This window comes from Oncorhynchus tshawytscha, linkage group LG25 (genome assembly GCF_018296145.1).
Source record: "Oncorhynchus tshawytscha isolate Ot180627B linkage group LG25, Otsh_v2.0, whole genome shotgun sequence".
Taxonomy (NCBI): domain Eukaryota; kingdom Metazoa; phylum Chordata; class Actinopteri; order Salmoniformes; family Salmonidae; genus Oncorhynchus; species Oncorhynchus tshawytscha.
This window is the reverse complement of record NC_056453.1, coordinates 32,773,561-32,796,195: the sequence shown is the minus strand read 5'-3', so window position 1 is coordinate 32,796,195 and position 22,635 is coordinate 32,773,561. Positions and strand designations below refer to the sequence as shown.

Sequence of the window (22,635 nt, the reverse complement as noted above, 5' to 3'; positions counted from 1 at the left end):
CTTGGGTATATATTTGGGCACTTTTTCGCCACTTTTCTACAAAATCTTTAAAGGATACATACATATGGCATACTTGGGCCATTTTGTTGTGTTTTCCAGACCCCCTCAAACATTTTAAGACATCATTGGGGTGTATGTACCAATTATTTATGGAGATATGGCCATGTGGATCCTGTCCAATATGGCCATGTGGATCCTGTCCAATATGGCCATGTGGATTCCTGTCCAATATGGCCATGTGGATCCTGTCCAATATGGCCATGTGGATCCTGTCCAATATGGCCATGTGGATCCTGTCCAATATGGCCATGTGGATCCTGTCCAATATGGCCATGTGGATCCTGTCCAATATGGCCATGTGATCCTGTCCAATATGGCCATGTGATCCTGTCCAATATGGCCATGTGAATCCTGTCCAATATGGCCATGTGGATCCTGTCCAATATGGCCATGTGGATCCTGTCCAATATGGCCATGTGGATCCTGTCCAATATGGCCATGTGATCCTGTCCAATACAGCCCTATGGAGCAGGTTGATGGTCATTTTAAAAACTGTCCCTTTAGAGTATGAGTATAATATGTTAAATCTGCTATGGAGCTATAGCTAGACATCTTTATTTATACTCTTACTTACTTTGTGTAAAGGCTGAAAGGTCTCATCATAAAAGTGTTTATGTAACCGATGTGAAATGGCTAGCTAGTTAGCGGTGGTGCGTGCTAATAGCGTTTCAATCGGTGACGTTACTTGAGACCTTGAAGTAGTTGTTCCCCTTGCTCTGCAAGAGCCATGGCTTTTGTGGAGCAATGGGTAGTGATGCTTTGTGGGTGTCAGTTGTCTATGTGTGCAGAGGGTCCCTGGTTCGAGCCCGGTGAGGGGACGGACTAAAGTTGTACTGTTAAAATGGGTTACCCGTCTCTCTCTCTCTGCTGGACATAATGCATTCCTATGAGACTTTACCCAAAGTGACAATTACAGGGTAGGTTTTCTGTTACATTTCTATATTTTTTTTCCAACAAGGACTTTAGACATGTGTGTCAAATTTGGTGGACTATCACAGTTTAAACAAATTCACGTAGCTGCTGGGCTACAGTCAAAAGTACCTCAACATGACCTCAATGAAGGGCTTAAGAGTACTTTATGATCAGAAGTATTTTCTATGGCCTCCCGAGTGGCGCAGTGGTCTAAGTCACTGTAGCCTGGGGTTTGATCCTAGGCTACGTCACAACTGGCCAGGACCGGGAGTCCCAAAGGGTGGTGCACAGTTGTCTGTATATTATATGTGGGGTTTATTTAGTGGCTAGATGACCCTATTTTCATCTAGAATGTGGCTGCAAATACAGACACCAATAATAAGAAGAGACTTGCTTGGGCCAAGAAACATGAGCAATGGATATTAGACCGGTGGAAATCGGTCTTCTGTGAGAAACAGAGTAGGTGAACGGATGATCTCCGCATGTGTGGTTCCCACCGTGAAGCATGGAGGTGGTGTGATGGTGCTTTGCTGGTCACACTGTCAGTGATTTACTTAGAATTCAAGGCACACTTAACCAGCATGGCTACCACAGCATTCTGCAGTGATACGCCATCCCTTCTGGTTTGGGCTTAGTGGGACTATCAATTGTTTTTCAACAGGACAATGACCCAACATACCTTGAGGCTGTGTAAGGGCTATTTGACTAAGAAGGAGAGTGATGGAGTGCTGCATTAGATGACCTGGCCTCCACAATCACCCGACCGTAAATCGATTGAGATGGTTTGGGATGAGTTGGACCGCAGAGAGAACGAAAAGCAGCTAACAAGTGCTCAGCATATGTTGGAACTTCTTCAAGACTGTTGGAAAAGCATTCCAGGTGAAGCTGGCTGAGAGAATGCCAAGAGTGTGCAATGCTGTCATCAAGGCAAAGGGTGGCTACTTTGAAGAATGTAAAATATAAAATAGATTTTGATTAGTTTAACACTTTCTTTGGTTACTACATGATTCCATATGTTTTGCTGAGTCATGGCTGAACGACAAAACGGATATTATACAGTTGGCTGGGTTTTCCGTGCTTCGGAAAGACAGAACAGGTAAATCCGGTAAGCCAAGTGGTGGTGGTGTGTGTCTGTCTGTCAATAACAACTGGTGTGTCTAATATTAAGGGAGTCTTGAGGTATTTCTTGCCTGAGGTAGGGTACCTCATAAGCTGTAGAACACACTACCTACAAAGAGTTTTTATTCGTTTTTTTCAAAGATGTTTATTTACTACCACAAACCAATGCTGGCACTAAGACCTCACTCATCGACCTGTATAAAGCCATAAGCAAACAAGAAAATGCTCACCCAGAAGCGGCGCTCCTAGTGGCCAGGGACTTTAATGCAGGCAAATTTGAATATGTTTTACCTCATATCTACCAGCACGTCACATGTGCAACCAGAGGGGGAAAAAACTCTATACCACCTTTACTCCACACACAGACATTCGTACAAAGCTCTCCCTCGCCCTCCATTTGGAATTACCATAATTCTATCCTTCTGATTCCTACTTACAAAAAAACTAAAGTAGGAAGTAGCAGTGACTCACTCAATACGGAAGTGGTCAGATGACGCGGACACTATGCTACAGGACTGTTTTGCTAGCACAGACTGGAATATGTTCCAGGATTCATCCAATGGCATTGAGAGGTATACCACGAGCAATGAAACAGGCAAAGCGTCAATACAGGATTAAGATTGAATCCTACTACACCGGCTCTGACGCTCGTCGCATGTGGCAGGGCTTGAGAACTATTTACGGAAACCCAGCTGCGAGCTGCCAAGGGACGTGACCCTAACAAACGGGATAAATGCCTTTCATGCTTGCTTCGAGGCAAGCAACACTGAAGCATGCTTGAGAGCATCAGCTGTTCTGGATGACTGTGTGTCTCCATAGCCGATGTGAGTAAGACCTTTAAACATTCACAAGGCCGCAGGGCCAGACGGATTACCAGGATGTATACTTGGAGCATGCACGGATAAACTGGCAAGTGTCTTCACTGACCTTTTCAACCTCTCCCTGACCAAGTCTGTAATAACTACATGTTTCAAGCAGACAACCATAGTCCCTGTGCCCAAGAACACGAAGGTAACCTGCCTAAATTATTACCGCCACGTAGCACTCACATCGGTAGCCATAAAGTGATTTGAAAGGTTGGTCATGGCTAACAACACTATCATCCCAGAAACACTAGACCCACTCCAATTCGCATACCGCCCCAACAGGTCCACAGATGACGCAATCTCAATTGCATTCCACACTGCCCTTTCCCACACGGAGAAAAGGAACACCTATGTGAGAATACCGTTCATTGACTAGGAAAGGCAAAGGGGGATACCTAGTCAGTTGTCCAACTGAATGTAATTCAACTGAAATGTGTCTTCCGCATTTAACCCAACCCTTCTGAATCAGAGAGGTGCGGGGGGCTGCCTTAATCGACATCCACATCTTCGGCGCCAGGGGAACAGTGGGTTAACTGGCTGCAGCTCACTGTTCAACACCATAGTGCCCACAAAGCTCATCACTAAGCTAAGGACCCTGGAACTAAACACCTCCCTCGGCAACTGGGATCCTGGACTTCCTGACGGGCCACCACCAGGTGGGAAGGCTAGGCAATAACACTTCTGCCACACTAATCCTCAACATGGGGGCCCTCAGGGGTGCGTGCTTAGTCGCTTCCTGTACTCCCCATTCACCCATGACTGTCTGTCCAAGCACGACTCCATCACCATCATTAAGTTTGCTGACGACAAGGTTTGGCACTATGTATTCAGGTAGGTAGCGATCTCTTGGCATCCGCCAAACCCAGATTCGTCCATCGGACTGCCAGATGGTGAAGCTTGATTCATCACTCCAGAGAATGCATTTCCAAAGTGTTATGAAATGTAATGTCATATAATATTTTTAATTGTATGTACCTGCCTTAATGTTGCTGGATCCCAGTAAAAGTAGCTGCTACCTTGGCAGGAGCCAATGGGGATCCTTAATAAACACCAGGAAGATTACCTGCTGCCTTGATCAATAGCTAACGGCTACATAATCATCTCCTCCACCAGACTTCTCTCTGCCAACATGGAAACTAGCTAATTGTGTTTCAGTCCAGAGCTGTTTTAACTTAACACTATTATCTATTCTAGTCCCTGAGAGGACCTTCAAGGCAGTGCAGTGTTCAATTTCTGCCGACCAAGGGGAATGAAGTGTTAATTTCTGCTTACAAGAACAAAAGCCACTGGTTCTGATCAAGTTAGAGTCGATTGTGTGTTGTCCAAAGGCGCTCCTTAAAGGAATACCAAGCCGGAGAAGGGTCATCATTCTCCATTGACCCTAATGTCTCTCTAACACACTCTAACATGTCCTGGGAGAGAAGTGTTACAGGAGACGAGCGGGAAACCTTAGATCGCTTAGACCCCCCCACACACACACACACAGAGAGACCATATATCACTCATAACATACTACTTCATTCCGTTTCCTGTGGGACGACAGGAGTTATTTTACCCAGCATAAGCTAAACAAGACAGAAAATTCACATTACACTGCCTGAAAATTAGACGATAACCTGTTTACGTCCTGCTGTTTGGTTGTTTTTGCACATTCAGTGAACACTCTTCCTTGAGTTACAGAACAGATACCTTCCGCGTGGGTTTTCTGTATTCCCTTGGCTGCTGCATTGTTAACTGGCATATTACCTATTATTGTATTTAACACAGGCGTTGGACTACTGAAGATGCTGACGGAGCTCAATGTGACACATTAGGAAACCATCTTCTGTTATGGAGACTCTCAAGGTGGGCCCTTCACTTAAGATGGTTTCCTTTAGTGCTCTTATGGAAGATGTCTGTCAGGGCTCTGTCATGATTTTATGAGGTCCTGTAAGGCTCAGTTGCAACAAGATTATCGTGTGTTCAATTTCTGTGACCACCCATAGTTGAAATGTAGACACACATGACTGGAGGTTGCTTTGGATTAAAGCCTGCTAAATGTTATATTATGTACATGATTTGACGTCTGGCAACTTCAGGCCTCTGAATTTTTTCAATGTTAACAAAAGTGCTTTAGATGTATGCTAAATACTATTAAAATAGGTAATAGAAATGGTTAGAATGGAGTCAAGGCTTACTGGAAAATACTTCAGTTATCTTACAAACAAAAATATTTCTGCATCAACATGCCGTTCACCTGAAAATATATTCATTAAAACCTATTTTCAACATTGTGAAATCTTCTTTTTCCTTAACTGGAATTAAAAGTTGAAATCGCTCAGTCTACTTGTTCGTCTATCACTGGCTGATTCAGAATCAGAAAAAAAATACTGTCATTAAAAACTATTTATAGGATTGTGTCAGTGTTATACGAAGCTAAACATTGAAATCACACCATGATATACAGTAGGTCAGTGAAATTGTTGAGTGAATAATGTGGATTCGGCCTACGTTAATTCCAACTGCAGTAAAGGGTTCCATGTGTAGACAATGCCCATTTGCTTATCGGTCTGAGATGCCGTCTGTGTATTCGGGGCCTGTATTTAAGTGGAGGACATTTTTGGTTTTATGCAACAGCTGCACCACCTTGTGGAAAATATTAAAATGGCAAACAAGAATATATATATTTTTAAACTGTACACCTATTATTTATTGTCTTTATAGCCATGGATATCAATCGCATTTGATTTGTTTGTCTCCTTTTGTAAATACCTTTGTAATAAAGTGCAACCCGGTCCTAAACCCAACACAGAGCGAGCAGAAAGAAGCCACACCTTGCAGGAGTTTAACAACCCAAACACACACACACGTTGCAGCACATATGACAGGAGAGATAGGTAGAATTCATAGAGGACTCATCTTTGTATCTGGCCATCTCCATTTTGAAGTTGTACATTTTCTTAACGATAGGCTGACAGTGCCTTGCAAAAGTATTCACCCTCCTTGGCATTTTTCCTATTTTGTTGCATTACAACCTGTAATTTAAATGGATTTTTAATTTGGATTTCATGTAATGGACGTACACAAAATAGTCCAAATTGGTGAAGTGAAATGAAAAAAATTACTTGTTTCAAAAAACTCTAAAAAATAAAAACCTGAAAAGTGGTATGTGCATATGTATTCACCCCCTTTGCTATGAAGCCCATGAATAAGATCTGGTGCAACCAATTACCTTCAGAAGTCACATAATTAGTTAAATAAAGTCCACCTGTGTGCAATCTAAGTGTCACATGATCTGTCACATGATCTCAGTATATATACACCTGTTCTGAGAGGCCCCAGAGTCTGCAACACCAGAAAAAAATAAGCAAACACATTTGGTGTTCACCAAAAGGCATGTGGGAGACTCCCCAAACATATGGAAGAAGGTACTCTGGTTAAATGAGAATAAAATGAAGCTTTTTGGCCATCAAGGAAAATGCTATGTCTGGCGCAAACCCAACACCTCTCATCACCCTGAGAATATCATCCCCACAGTGAAGCATGGTGGTGGCAGCATCATGCTGTGGATATGTTTTTCATCGGCAGGGGCTGGGAAACTGGTCAGAATTGAAGGAATGATGTATGGTGCTAAATACAGGGAAATTCTTGAGGGAAACCTGTTTCAGTCTTCAAGAGATTTGATACTGGGAGGGAGGTTCACCTTCCAGCAGGACAATGACCCTAGGCATACTGCTAAAACACTTGAGTGGTTTAAGGAGAAACATTTCAATGTCTTGGAATGGCCTAGTTCAAGTCCAGACCTCAATCCAATTGAGAATCTGTGGTATGACTTAAAGATTGCAGTACACCAGCAGAACCCATCCAACTTGAAGGAGCTGGTGCAGTTTTGTAAGAATGGGTAAAAATCCCAGTGGCTAGATGTGCCAATCTTATAGAGACATACCCCAAGAGACTTGCAGCTGTAATTGCTGCAAAAGGTGTCTCTACAAAGTATTGACTTTGGGGGGTGAATAGTTACGCAGATTAAAGTTTTTTTGTCTTATTTCTTGTTCGTTTCACCCAAAAATATTTTGCATCTTCAAAGTGTTAGGCATTGTGTAAATCAAATGATACAACCCCCCCCGGTTGGACATGACTCTAACAGGGTCACCATGAGGGATTAGCCAGTGAAGTTGGAAGTCCCACCCAGTTGACTGCATTAAAATCTCTATGGGAGCATCTCAATTGCATACTCCTTGCACACCCTCTCTCCTCGCATTCTCAAAACCCATTGGAGGAAAAGGTCAGAGGGGAGGGACCTCTGGCTTTCTTATTCAATGGGTTTTGAGAAGGAGGTGAGGGAATGCTAACATAGTCAAAGGCCGATAGATTAGGAATGGGCTAATATCAGCCCAAAATACCATCCCAACCGATTGTCGGTCGGTCTCTAGTTGGCAGCACTTTTTACAATTTTCTTCACACTCATCTCTAGTTGGCAGCACTTTTTTTTTTTTACAATTGTCTTCACACTCATCTCTAATTGGCAGCACTTTTTTTTTACAATTTTCTTCACACTCATCTCTAGTTGGCATGGTCAAGTTCCTTATTCTGCACAGGTCTAAAGAGAAACTATTTCCACTCCATAACAGAAGTGATACGTGGGGGGGCATGTGTACTAATGATGCAGTGAAGAAATTCTACTCAAACACAATTGGGATTTGTTTGACAAACTACATTTATTTTTTACCACTTCTGCAACTGCAATATAAAGTGTATTTTGGAAATATAACTTATTCAACAGCAGAACTGTTACAAAAAAACAAGTGCAAATAGTAAAAGGAATGAACAGAACAGGGGAAAATATATATAGGTAGGTCAACCCTACTAGGATTCATCTTTTGCATTGTTCAACAAAGTGCCTGAAAGAAATCACGTGACGTTTGTTCACTTGAAGTGATTTACCTGAGAAAGTGGAACATGTATACAGTTGAGTCCCAAATGGCACCCTGCTCCCTATATCATGTCCTACTTTTGACCAGAGCCCCATGGGACCTGGTCAAAAGTAGTGCACTACATAGGGAATAGGCCGGGGTGCCATTTTGGATGCAATCTTGGTCCAGAGTCTAGACGACAGGCAGTGGGTCTAGACAGGCACAATTCTATATGGAAGCAGCCAGGTTATCTTCCATTGCATTCTTCTTTGGTTTCTTTCTGCCTCCTTCCTTCATATAATCTTCATCCCTCCTTTCCGTGCTTCTCCCAGTCTCTTCCTTCAGTTCGGTGCTTCTCTCTGCTTCCCTTGATTCTCCAGCTCTTTGCCCCATCTCTGAATCTTTCTGTAAATTGCCTCTCTCCTCAGTTTCTCAGTTCTTCCCTTCTCTCCTCCACCACTGCTTCCCTCTTTTCTGTGACCCTCAGTTCTACTTCTGTCCTTTCTGCCACCATGTCTTCCATATCTGGTTCCTCATCTGAATCCTCTCGCGTAAGTTCCACCATCTCCTCCATCTTTAGGAATGTATCTTCCTCCTCCCCCTGAATGTCCTTTTCTTCCTCAGCTTCCTCCATGACTAAGAGCTTTTCTGGTGTCTTCTCTTTCTCATCGCTCTCATCCTCCATCGCCAAAGTCTTCACTGCAATCCTCACCTCGTCTCCCTCATCTTCTCCTCCTTCCACCTCTATGACCCTGTCCCCCTCTCTCTCTTCCTCCCCGTCGCTCTCCCCGTGGGAGTGTTGGCTCTCCTGGCTGCTGCTCACAGCATCCTCAGGCGGAGGCTGCCAGAAGTCATACAGTTTATCCTAGAGGCAATACACACATTATAAAACATATCACATTGCTATCAAACACATCACCACAGCTTACCCTGTAGGGAATAAACATAATATTATTCTAACACTTTTACTCTGCAATAATAAACACAGCATTAAACCAAACACAGCTCTGCGATACTATAGTTACCCTGGGAATACTAACTAACTAACTAACTACACACACACACATACATACAGTAACAGTCATAAGTTTGGACACCTACTCATTCAAGGGTCTCTCTTTATTTAACTATTTTCTACATTGTAGAATAATAGTGAAGACATCAAAACTATGAAATAACACATATGGAATCATGTAGTAACCAAAAAAAGTGTTAAACAAATCTAAATATATTTAAGATTCTTCAAAGTAGCGACCCTTTGCCGTGATGACAGCTTTGCACACTCTCAACCAGCTTCACCTGGAATGCTTTTCCAACAGTCTTGAAGGAGTTCCCACATATGCTGAGCACTTGCTGGCTCCGTTTTCTTTACTCTGCGGTCCAACTCATCCCAAACCATCTCAATTGGGTTGAGGTTGGGTGATTGTGGAGGCCAGGTCATATCTGATGCAGCACTCCATCACTCTCCTTCTTGGTCAAATAGCCCTTACACAGCCTGGAGGTGTTTTGGGTCATTATCCTGTTGAAAAACAAATGATAGTCCCACTAAGCACAAAACCAGATGGGATGGCATATCGGTGCAGAATGCTGTGGTTGCCAGACTGGTTAAGTGTGCCTTGGATTCTAAATAAATCACTGACAGTGTCACCAGCAAAGCATCCCCACACCTCCTTCTCCATGCTTCAATGTGGGAACCACACATGTGGAGATAATCCGTTCATCTACTCGGTTGGAACCAAAAATCTCAAATTTGGACTCATCAGACCACAGGACAGATTTCCACCAGTCTAATGTCCATTGCTCGTGTTTCTTGGCCCAAGCAAGTCTGTTCTTCTTATTGGTGTCCTTTAGTAGTGTTTCCTTTGCAGAAATTCGACCATGAAGGCCTGATTCACACAGTCTCCTCTGAACAGTTGATGTTAAGATGTGTCTGTTACTTGAACTCTGTGAAGCATTTATTTGGGCTGCAATTTCTGAGCCTGGTAACTCTAATGAACTTACCCTCTGCAGCAGAGGTAACTCTAATGAACTTATCCTCTGCAGCAGAGGTAACTCTGGGTCTTCCATTCCTGTGGCGGTCCTCATGAGGTCAAGTTTCATCATAGCGCTTGATGGTTTTTGTGATTGCACTTGAAGAAACTTTAAATTCTTGAAATGTTCTGGTTTGACTGATCATGTCTTAAAGTAACGATGGACTGTCATTTCTCTTTGCTTCTTTGAGCTGTTTTTGGACTTGGTCTTTTACCAAATAGGGCTATCTTCTGTATATCCCCCTACCTTGTCACACCACAACTGATTGGCTAAAACACATTAAGGAAAAATATTCCACAAATTAACAAGGCACATCTGTTAATTGAAATGTATTCCAGGTGACTACCTCATGAAGCTGGTTGAGAGAATGCCAAGAGTGTGCAAAGCTGTCAAGGCAAAAAGTGGCTATTTTGAAGAATCTAAAATGTTAAATATGTTTTGATTTGTTTAACACTGTTGGTTACTACATGATTCCATGTGTTATTTCATAGTTGTGATGTCTTCACTATTATTCTACAATGTAGAAAATAGTCAAAAATAAATAAAGATTGATTCCAGGGTTTATCTACACACACACATCTAGCTATGGCTTTATGTACTGTATCTCTCTATGCATGTCTACCTGGAGAGGCCTGGTTCTCTGGACCAGCACGTGCCACTTGGTGTAGATCCTGGCAACAAGGTCCTTCACCTGGAGGGAGAAAGAGTGAGCGATGAGGAAGAGAGAGCGAGAGGTGGGGTGGATGAGGAAGAGTGCAGAGAGAGAGGAAGAAGAGAAGAAAGAGGGGGGTTAAGAGCTGTTTAACTAGAGAACATATCATCATTAATGCATTAATGTGGGTTACAGTTCCCATAGAAAGGTTGTCTATATGGAAGAAGTAACTACATACCCTGCTCCTGTAAAGCATCTTCTCACTCTCCCTGATGTCACTTTTGATGTGTTTCTCCAGCTCAGCACTTAGCAACAACAACTGGTTCTTTTGCTCCGAAGGGAAGAACTCAAAGTTGGTGGCTTCGTTGGCCAAGGTCAGGAGGCTGTAGCATAGGTAGTAGGCCTGCAAACAACAATGTGTTCATTAGACACCAACCGGAAGAAAACAGGGATGACTTTGACAATTGGTCATATATGTATATATATATATATATATATATATATATACACACACACACACACACACACACACACACACACACACACACACACACACACACACACACACACACACACACACACACACACACACACACACACACACACACACACACATTTACATATATATATACACACAGTTGAAGTCAGAAGTTCACATACACCTTAGCCAAATGCATTTAAACTCAGTATTTCACAATTCCTGACATTTCATCCAAGTAAAAATGACTTGTCTTAGGTTAGTAAAGATCACCACTTTATTTTTAAGAAAGTGAAATGTCAGAATAATAGTAGAGAGAATGACTTATTTCAGCTTTTATTTCTTTCATCACATTCCCAGAGGGTCAGAAGTTTACATACACTCAATTAGTATTTGGTAGCATTGCCTTTAAATTGTTGAACTTGGGTCAAACGTTTTGGTAGCCTCCCCGAAGCTTCCCACAATAAGTTGGGTGAATTTGGCCCATTCCTCCTGACAGAGCTGGTGTAACTGAGTCAGGTTTGTAGGCCTCCTTGCTCGCACACGCTTTTTCAGTTCTTCGCACACGCTTCATTCATTAAATGATGTCAATTAGCCTATCAGAAGCTTCTGAAGCCATTACATAATTTTCTGGAATCTTTCATGCTGTTTAAAGGCACAGTCAACTTAGTGTATGTAAACTTCTGACCCACTGGAATTGTGATACAGTGAATTATAAGTGAAATAATCTGTAAACAATTGTTGGAAAAGTTACTTGTGTCATGCACAAAGTAGATGTCCTAACCGACTTAACAAAACTATAGTTTGCTAACAAGACTTTTGTGGAGGGGTTGAAAAACGAGTTTTCATGACTCAGGTCTAAGTGCATGTGAACTTCCGACTTCAACTGTATATACACTTCCCTTGTAAACCACTGTCGGTTGTGTGACCTAATGAACACGACCCCAGTTCTCCTGATTTAACCGGACAACAAGTGTAGTCACTTTGAACCAGACGCAAACAAACCTGGGAGGGACTAGCTGCTGCTCTTGTCCAATAAGAAACTCATATTTTGTTGCAAAACAAATTCTGTTGCAAAAATACCCTTATATACACCCTGGTAAAAAACCCTTTGTTGACCTGCTGGTCCAGAGAGGCACAGTCCTCCTCTTCCTCCCGCTCTCTGTGTGGGTGGTGACTCCTCCTGTAGCAGGAGGTGGCCAGCACCCGGAGGAGTGAGGAGGGCCGCATTTGGGAGAGGTAGGGACGCAGGTCTGACAGCTGGAACTCTGTGTTGGAGGGAATGTAAGTGCATCTGTTGTTTAGCAGCTTGGAGATGGCCGACACACTGAGGTGTCTCCTGAGTTGCTTGCCGCGCATGCTGTCTGGCAGGAGCTCAACCAGCCAGCGCAGGTTGTGGTGGTCCTCAGTCAGGGCAATCAGCGACATGCAGATCCTGGGTAGCTACAGAACAGGACAGGAGATCGATCAACATCAACAATCAGACACACAACACAGTGAGATGAGTTTACCTAGGAAAGGAAAGAAATAAAGTTCAAACTAGCAAAATAAAGAAATGGTGACAAGCATTCATTCATCTCCAGCACCATACCAGTGTCTACATACAGTGAGCTCCAAAAGTATTGGGACAGTAGCTAGGTTTCCATCCAATTTGTGACAGATTTTCATGGGAATATTTAAGAAAAATCTGCATAGAATAACATGCTCATTTTCCACCAGAGATGTGTTTCCATCAAACTAACCTTTTGCGGATAAAAGGCTGTGCGTGATGATGTAGTGCACATAAAAATAACTTTTGCAGTTAAATTACAAGTTAAATGGGTTTCCATGGGGCCTCCCGAGTGGCGCAGCGGTCTAAGGCACTGCATCGCAGTATTTCCTCTGACACATTGGTGCAGCTGGTTTCCGGGTTAAGCGAGCAGTGTGTCCAGAAGCAGTGCGGCTTAGCAGGGTCCTGTTTCGGAGGACACATGGCTCTCGAGCTTCGCCTCTCCCGAGTCCATATGGGAGTTGCAGCAATGAGACTGTAAATACCAATTTGATCCCACGAAATTGAGAAAAAAAAGGGGTAAAAAGTAACATTTTATTTGTATATAAAATAAACAAATGAGTTTCCATCGCATTTTCAACTTTACTGATGGTTTTGTAACAAGATTTGTTGCGTTATATTGCAAATGTGCCCACTCTAGTCTTGGCACATGCACATTAACCAACATCTCGCAGATACAGTGCTGGTAGGCTACCTACATTATGAGATTATTATGGAGAAGAGTGATATTTTTTGTATTTGTCAAACGGCAGCCAAGCATTGATGATCATGTCACCAAAATAAGACCCTCGATATTCATTGGAAAAGAGCATCAAGCTCATCACCTTGCACTTTCACCTCCTAACTTAGTTCATCTGTAGCCTAATAAACAGCATGGTTTACAGATTGGTAGTGGGAGGACCACACAACATCACGTGACTCCAAGTTTACTTCAAAATAATAGTTATATTAATATTTGCTAATAAAGGCATTTCCACTGCCATTTCTCACATCATTTATTTTAGACTTAAAAAGATCCCACCATGTCGAACAAACAAATTGTCTGTTGGCATTTATAAAATTGTACCGGCATTTCATGTTTCCATCAGCCCAGTCGTGATGGACTTTTTTCATGCGTCAGGTAATTCATCTGCATGAAATGGTTGGCTGGAAGCCTGGTTGGTGACACTTTTTGGGGGTTTTGGCTCTGGTCTACAGCACTTTGGATTTGAAATGATACAAAGTTACAGAGGCACAAACATCATATCCCTAAGAAATGCTAACCTCTCCTGTTCTTGTAATGGAGAGAGGTTAGCATGTCTTGGAGGTATGATATAAAATGCTAACCTCTCCTGTTCTTGTAATGGTGAGAGGTTAGCATGTCTTGGAGGTATGATATAAAATGCTAATCTCTCCTGTTCTTGTAATGGAGAGAGGTTAGCATGTCTTGGGGGGATGATTTTTGTGCATCTGTAACTTTCTCACTCATCATTATTCATCATTGGGGCGGCAGGGTAGCCTAGTGGTTAGAGCGTTGGACTAGTAACTGAAAGGTTGCAAGTTCAAATCCCCGAGCTAACAAGGTACAAATCTGTTGTTCTGCCCCTGAACAGGCAGTTAACCCACTGTTCCTAGGCTGTCATTGAAAATAAGAATTTGTTCTTAACTGACTTGCCTAGAAAAATAAATAAATAATTGCAGTGCCTGTTAATTCATCATTGAATCACAGCCTACTTCGTCAAACAGGTGATGATTTAACAAGTGCATTTGTGAAAAAAGCACTGTCGTGGCACCAATGTGTACCTAAACATCAATGCCTTTCTTAAAAACAATACACAAGTATATATTTTTTTAAACCTGCATATTTAGTTAAAAGAAATTCATGTTAGCAGGCAATATTAACGAGGGAAATTGTGTCACTTCTCTTGCGTTCATTATATTATAATTAAGTCTATGATTTGATAGAGCAGTCTGACTGAGCGGTGGTAGGCAGCAGCAGGCTCATAAGCATTCATTCAAACAGCACTTTCCTGCTTTGCCAGCAGCTCTTCGCAATGCTTGAAGCACAGCTCTGTTTACGACTTCAAGCCTATCAACTCCCGAGATTAGCCTGTCAATACTAAAGTACCTATTAGAACATCCAGTAGGATGTATCTGAAATACAAATGGTAGAGAGAAATAGTCCTATAATTATTATAATAACTACAACCTAAAACGTATTAATTGGGAATATCGAAGAGGAACCACCAGCTTTCATATGTTCTCATGTTCTGAGCAAGGAACTTAACTTCTTCGATATAGGGGGCGCTCTTTTAATTTTTGGATGAAAAACGTTCCAGTTTTAAACAAGATATTTTTTCACGAAAAGAAGCTCGACGATGCATATAATTGACAGCTTTGGAAAGAAAACACTCTGACGTTTCCAAAACTGCAAAGATATTGTCTGTGAGTGCCACAGAACTGATGTTACAGAAAAAAACCAGATAAAAATACAATCAGGAAGTGCCGCATTTTTTGAAACCGCCTCATGGCAATGACTCCTTATATGGCTGTGGAGGAGCTAGGAGTCATCTTACCATTCCACGTTTTCCCCAAGGTGTCTGCAGCATTGTGACGTATTTGTAGGCATATCATTGGAAGATTGACCCTAAGAGACTACATTTACCAGGTGGTCGCTTGGTGTCCTCCGTCGCAATTATTGCGTAATCTCCAGCTGTAGTATTTTTCCGTTTTCTTCGGATGAGAAGCCAGCTGCCACCACTGATAGATTATCGAATAGATATGTGAAAAACACCTTGAGGATTGATTCTAAACAACGTTTGCCATGTTTCTGTCGATATTATGGAGCTAATTTGGAAAAAAGTTTGGCGTTGTAAGTGACAGCATTTTCGTTTTTTTTTCTTAAACGTGATGAACAAAACAGAGCTATTTCTCTTACACAAATCATCTTTTTGGAAAAAATGAACATTTGCTATCTAACTGAGAGTCTCGTCATTGAAAACACCCGAAGTTCTTCAAAGGTAAATTATTTTATTTGAATGCTTTGCCTGCTGAATGCTAGGCTTAATAATATGCTAGGCTATCAATACTCTTACACAAATGCTTGTGTAGCTTTGGTTAAAGCATATTTTGAAAATCTGAGATGACAGTGTTGTTAACAAAAGGCTAAGCTTGTGTTTCAATATATTTATTTCATTTCATTTGCGATTTTCATGATTAGGAAACGTTGCGTTATGGTAATGAGCTTGAGGCTATGATTACGCTCCCGGATACGGGATTGCTCGACGCTAGAGGTTAAACTTGAGCTTTTTTACATGGCACATGTTGTACATTTACTTTCTTCTCCAACACTGTTTTTGCATTATTTAAACTCAATTGTTTTTATTTATGTATTATATTAAGTTAAAATAAAAGTGTTCATTCAGTATTGTTGTAATTGTCATTATTACAAATATATATATATAAAAATCGTCTGATTAATCGGTATCGGGGTTAAAAAAATCATAATCGGTCGACCTCTAGCCAACACACCGTAATGGTGTTGTCCACCACCCTTCTTCCATCTTCATATTTGACAGGGAAGCCTAAATGCTCTCATCCATGAGACTTACATGAAGCGGGAGGCTTTTTCCTGTTCTTCAGCTCCTCCGCTAGCTCCATGGCTGTCACTGCTCTTTTTTTCTTAGCTTTTTGCAACGCGAGCATCCAGGATTGATACGTTGGGATTCAACATGCCCCGTTCACGTGAACAGTAAAAATGATTCAATCAGGCTTCAGAGCAAAACACAGCATCTTTTCACTGCAACTTTGCATCGAGATTTAGGGAATTACTTTAAAAAGTAACAGCAGCAGTAAAATCACACTATGATGGTTAAACTCTGCAATTGATCTGCGGTTCACATGCGTGCTGAGCCGTGGGGGGTGATCCGTACAGATCACGGATCAACTACGGTTCGTTACATCACTAGTCATGAGCATATGTAGATTAAGTGAAAGTGCAGCTTTTGTGATTGGACCTAGAAAATTCTTGACCCTGTTTCCAACGGGCTATTTTGGGACCGTAATTTAAAACAAGTCAGTGAAAACTCTGCTCCGGAGCAGGGCCAGCTAGCCCTGGGCTAATGATAGTGCTAGTCCACTTTACAATGCGCAAGCGTGAACACTCCCTTAGCCCTGGGCTTATTTAGACAGCAAATAACTGGATGGGAGAGACAAGCAAGTAGGAGATGAAGTTAGAAACACTGAGGCGGGGATTGAACCCACAACCATTGGGGTTGCACATGTACATGTGTTTCTACGGCACCACGCAGAAGACACAGAAGAAGAAAGAAATAAAACAGTTGACTGACCATGATGTCCAAGTCCCTTATGCTGTTGACCAGGTTGTGCAGTAGGGAGCGGAGGTGCTCAGTGGGCTGGAGGGCGAGCTGCGTGTCCAGGCCCACTCTGCTCACCACCGTCAGGAGTAACAACAGTTCTCCGTCACTGTAGACCCGCGGGCACAACGACGTACAATGACACATGTACTTGACGACATTGTCAAAGTTGTGTTCAGGGAAAGTTCTGATCTCCTTCTTGCTGGACAGGCTCTCTGTGCTGATCTGGAGGCCCTCTCTATATACACACAGGTAGTTATTATCTGTCTATCAGAAATATTGTATGAACAAAGTAGTTATTGACACACACACAGACTTACATCAGGTCTCCCTCAGTGAAGGGGGGTTGTAGGTTCTCCAGGGGGAAAAGGGTGACAAAGGGAACCCCCATGTTCATGAAGACCAGGGTCACGTCTCCAACACTGGGCACCCACACCTCAAACCTCTCACTCTTATTCAGCACCATGTGTTCAGCAGCGGAGCAGGCAATATCTCCAAGGGCCTTTAGTACCTGATGACAGGTCAGCCTGTCTGAGTGGACTGACATCATCTACAGGAGGGAGGGAGAGAGAAAGAGAGACTGACGTTTTGTCTGTCTTTAATGAGCCATCCTCATTTGATTAAAAACACTTTCGTATCCCCTCGTTAGTCCTCCCCCTATGTTAGTCCCCCCCCTCGTTAGTCCTCCCCCGGGGCAGCAGGGTAGCCTAGTGGTTAGAGCGTTGGACTAGTAACCGGAAGGTTGCAAGTTCAAACCCCCGAGCTGACAAGGTACAAATCTGTCGTTCTTCCCCTGAACAAGGCAGTTGACCCACCGTTCCTAGGCTGTCATTGAAAATAAGAATTTGTTCTTAACTGACTTGCCTAGTTAAATAAAGATAAAATGTTAGTCCTCCCCACAAAAAAAGAGTTGCGTACCACCAAACCACCAGAGAGAGAGACATTAATACATTGATCAATTAAAATTAAGCAATTATACAAACAAATCAATCAAGCTGATTAGTCTAGCACAGGTAAAAGGGGGTGTAGAGTAGTACCTGGAAGAGCCAGCGGGTCACCTGGGGAGGACAGGGGGAGGAGCAGTAGGCTCTCTGGAACAGCTGGGAACTGACCTGGGTCCTGAACTGGTCTGGAGAGGAGCTGAGAGACACAGAGGGAATGAGAGATGGTAGAGAGAGAGGAAAAACACACACCAGAGAGAGGGGAAAAACACACACCAGAGAGATGAGAGGGGAAAAACACACACCAGAGAGATGAGAGGGGAAAAACACACACCAGAGAGATGAGAGGGGAAAACACACACCAGAGAGATGAGAGAGGGAAAAACACACACCAGAGAGATGAGAGGGGAAAAACACACACCAGAGAGATGAGAGGGGAAAACACACACCAGAGAGATGAGAGGGGAAAACACACACAGAGAGATGAGAGAGGGGAAAACACACACCAGAGAGATGAGAGGGGAAAACACACACCAGAGAGATGAGAGGGGAAAACACACACCAGAGAGAGAGAGAGGGGAAAAACACACACCAGAGAGAGAGAGGGGGAAAACACACACCAGAGAGATGAGAGGGGAAAACACACACCAGAGAGATGAGAGGGGAAAAACACACACCAGAGAGATGAGAGAGAGGGGAAAACACACACCAGAGAGATGAGAGGGGAAAACACACACCAGAGAGAGAGAGAGGGGAAAACACACACCAGAGAGAGAGAGAGAGGGGAAAAACACACACCAGAGAGATGAGAGGGGAAAACACACACCAGAGAGAGAGAGAGGAAAAAACACACACCAGAGAGAGAGAGAGAGGGGGGAAAACACACACCAGAGAGATGAGAGAGGGAAAAAACACACACCAGAGAGATGAGAGAGAGGAAAAACACACACCAGAGAGAGAGAGAGAGGGGAAAACACACACCAGAGAGAGAGAGAGAGGGGAAAACACACACCAGAGAGATGAGGGGAAAAACACACACCAGAGAGATGAGAGAGAGGGGAAAACACACACCAGAGAGAGAGAGGGGAAAAACACACACCAGAGAGATGAGAGAGAGGGAAAAACACACACCAGAGAGATGAGAGGGGAAAACACACACCAGAGAGAGAGAGAGAGAGGGGGAAAACACACACCAGAGAGAGAGAGAGAGGGGAAAACACACACCAGAGAGATGAGAGGGGAAAACACACACCAGAGAGATGAGAGAGAGGAAAACACACACCAGAGAGATGAGAGGGGAAAACACACACCAGAGAGATGAGAGGGGAAAACACACACCAGAGAGATGAGAGGGGAAAACACACACCAGAGAGATGAGAGGGAAAACACACACCAGAGAGAGAGAGAGAGGGGAAAACACACACCAGAGAGATGAGAGAGAGGGGAAAACACACACCAGAGAGATGAGAGGGGAAAACACACACCAGAGAGATGAGAGGGGAAAAACACACACCAGAGAGATGAGAGGGGAAAAACACACACCAGAGAGAGAGAGAGAGGGGAAAAACACACACCAGAGAGAGAGAGAGGGGAAAAACACACACCAGAGAGATGAGAGGGGAAAACACACACCAGAGAGAGAGAGGGGGAAAAACACACACCAGAGAGAGAGAGAGGGGAAAAACACACACCAGAGAGATGAGAGGGGAAAAACACACACCAGAGAGATGAGAGAGAGGGGAAAACACACACCAGAGAGATGAGAGGGGAAAACACACACCAGAGAGAGAGAGAGAGGGGGAAAAACACACACCAGAGAGAGAGAGAGGGAAAAACACACACCAGAGAGATGAGAGGGGAAAACACACACCAGAGAGAGAGAGAGAGGAAAACACACACCAGAGAGAGAGAGAGAGGGGGAAAACACACACCAGAGAGATGAGAGGGGAAAACACACACCAGAGAGATGAGAGAGGAAAACACACACCAGAGAGATGAGAGAGGGAAAACACACACCAGAGAGAGAGAGAGGGGAAAAACACACACCAGAGAGAGAGAGAGGGGAAAACACACACCAGAGAGATGAGGGGGAAAACACACACCAGAGAGATGAGAGAGAGGGGAAAACACACACCAGAGAGATGAGAGGGGAAAACACACACCAGAGAGAGAGAGAGGGGAAAACACACACCAGAGAGATGAGAGAGAGGGGAAAACACACACCAGAGAGATGAGAGGGGAAAAACACACACCAGAGAGAGAGAGAGAGAGGGGGAAAAACACACACCAGAGAGAGAGAGAGAGAGGGAAAACACACACCAGAGAGATGAGAGGGGAAAACACACACCAGAGAGATGAGAGAGAGGAAAACACACACCAGAGAGATGAGAGGGGAAAACACACACCAGAGAGATGAGAGGGGAAAAACACACACCAGAGAGATGAGAGGGGAAAAACACACACCAGAGAGATGAGAGGGGAAAACACACACCAGAGAGATGAGAGGGGAAAAACACACACCAGAGAGATGAGAGGGGAAAAACACACACCAGAGAGAGAGAGAGGGGGAAAACACACACCAGAGAGAGAGAGAGGGGGAAAACACACACCAGAGAGATGAGAGAGGGAAAAACACACACCAGAGAGATGAGAGAGAGGGGAAAAACACACACCAGAGAGATGAGAGGGGGGAAAACACACACCAGAGAGAGAGAGAGAGGGGGAAAAACACACACCAGAGAGAGAGAGAGAGGGGAAAACACACACCAGAGAGATGAGAGGGGAAAAACACACACCAGAGAGATGAGAGAGAGGAAAAACACACACCAGAGAGAGAGAGAGAGAGGGAAAAACACACACCAGAGAGATGAGAGGGGAAAAACACACACCAGAGAGATGAGAGAGGAAAACACACACCAGAGAGATGAGAGAGGGAAAACACACACCAGAGAGAGAGAGAGAGGGAGAAAACACACACCAGAGAGAGAGAGAGGGGAAAACACACACCAGAGAGATGAGAGGGGAAAAACACACAGAGAGATGGGGAAAAACACAGAGAGATGAGAGAAAACACACACCAGAGGGAAAAAACACACACCAGAGAGATGAGAGGGGAAAACACACACCAGAGAGAGAGAGAGGGAAAAACACACACCAGAGAGATGAGAGAGAGGGGAAAACACACACCAGAGAGATGAGAGGGGAAAACACACACCAGAGAGAGAGAGAGAGAGAGAGGAGGGGAAAAACACACACCAGAGAGAGAGAGAGAGAGGGAAAAAACACACACCAGAGAGATGAGAGGGGAAAACACACACCAGAGAGATGAGAGAGAGGAAAACACACACCAGAGAGAGAGAGAGGGAAAACACACACCAGAGAGAGAGAGAGAGAGGGGAGAAAAACACACACCAGAGAGAGAGAGAGAGGGGAAAAACACACACCAGAGAGATGAGAGGGGAAAACACACACCAGAGAGATGAGAGAGAGGAAAACACACACCAGAGAGAGAGAGAGGGGAAAACACACACCAGAGAGAGAGAGAGGGGGGAAAACACACACCAGAGAGATGAGAGGGGAAAACACACACCAGAGAGATGAGAGGGGAAAAACACACACCAGAGAGATGAGAGGGGAAAAACACACACCAGAGAGAGAGAGGGGAAAAACACACACCAGAGAGAGATGAAAACACAGAGGGGGAAAAACACACACCAGAGGGGGAAAACACACACCAGAGAGATGAGAGAGAGGGGAAAACACACACCAGAGAGATGAGAGAGGGGGAAAACACACACCAGAGAGATGAGAGAGAGGGGAAAAACACACACCAGAGAGATGAGAGAGGGGAAAACACACACCAGAGAGATGAGAGAGGGGAAAAACACACACCAGAGAGATGAGAGAGGGGAAAACACACACCAGAGAGATGAGAGAGGGAAAAACACACACCAGAGAGATGAGAGAGGGGAAAAACACACACCAGAGAGATGAGAGAGGGGAAAAACACACACCAGAGAGATGAGAGAGGGGAAAACACACACCAGAGAGAGAGGGGAAAACACACACCAGAGAGATGAGAGAGGAAAAACACACACCAGAGAGATGAGAGAGAGGGGAAAACACACACCAGAGAGATGAGAGAGGGGAAAACACACACCAGAGAGAGAGGGGAAAACACACACCAGAGAGATGGAGAGAGGGGAAAACACACACCAGAGAGATGAGAGAGGGGAAAACACACACCAGAGAGATGAGAGAGAGGAAAACACACACCAGAGAGAGAGAGAGGGAAAACACACACCAGAGAGAGAGAGAGAGGGGAAAAACACACACCAGAGAGATGAGAGGGGAAAACACACACCAGAGAGATGAGAGGGGAAAAACACACACCAGAGAGAGAGAGAGAGGGGAAAAACACACACCAGAGAGAGAGAGAGAGGGAAAACACACACCAGAGAGATGAGAGGGGAAAAACACACACCAGAGAGATGAGAGAGAGGAAAACACACACCAGAGAGAGAGAGGGGAAAAACACACACCAGAGAGAGAGAGAGGGGAAAAACACACACCAGAGAGATGAGAGGGGAAAAACACACACCAGAGAGAGAGAGAGAGAGGGGAAAAACACACACCAGAGAGAGAGAGAGAGGGGAAAAACACACACCAGAGAGATGAGAGGGGAAAACACACACCAGAGAGATGAGAGAGAGGAAAACACACACCAGAGAGAGAGAGAGAGAGGGAAAAACACACACCAGAGAGAGAGAGAGAGAGGGGA

At 43.9% G+C, this 22,635-nt stretch overlaps 1 protein-coding gene across 1 annotated transcript in view; it reads right to left on the bottom strand.

Annotated features, from left to right (window-relative positions):
• Positions 1 to 7,629: 7,629 nt before the first annotated feature.
• The window catches only part of LOC112247660, a 42,438-nt gene continuing 27,432 nt past the window's right edge, over positions 7,630 to 22,635 (bottom strand). The window contains exons 10-16 of the mRNA XM_042306252.1: positions 17,952 to 18,054; positions 17,235 to 17,464; positions 16,888 to 17,152; positions 12,130 to 12,453; positions 10,771 to 10,935; positions 10,503 to 10,571; positions 7,630 to 8,714 (exon numbers count right to left, since the gene is read on the bottom strand). Coding sequence (XP_042162186.1) covers positions 8,274 to 8,714; positions 10,503 to 10,571; positions 10,771 to 10,935; positions 12,130 to 12,453; positions 16,888 to 17,152; positions 17,235 to 17,464; positions 17,952 to 18,054 — 1,597 coding nt within the window. The 3' untranslated portion in view covers positions 7,630 to 8,273. The remainder of the gene's footprint in view (positions 8,715 to 10,502; positions 10,572 to 10,770; positions 10,936 to 12,129; positions 12,454 to 16,887; positions 17,153 to 17,234; positions 17,465 to 17,951; positions 18,055 to 22,635) is intronic.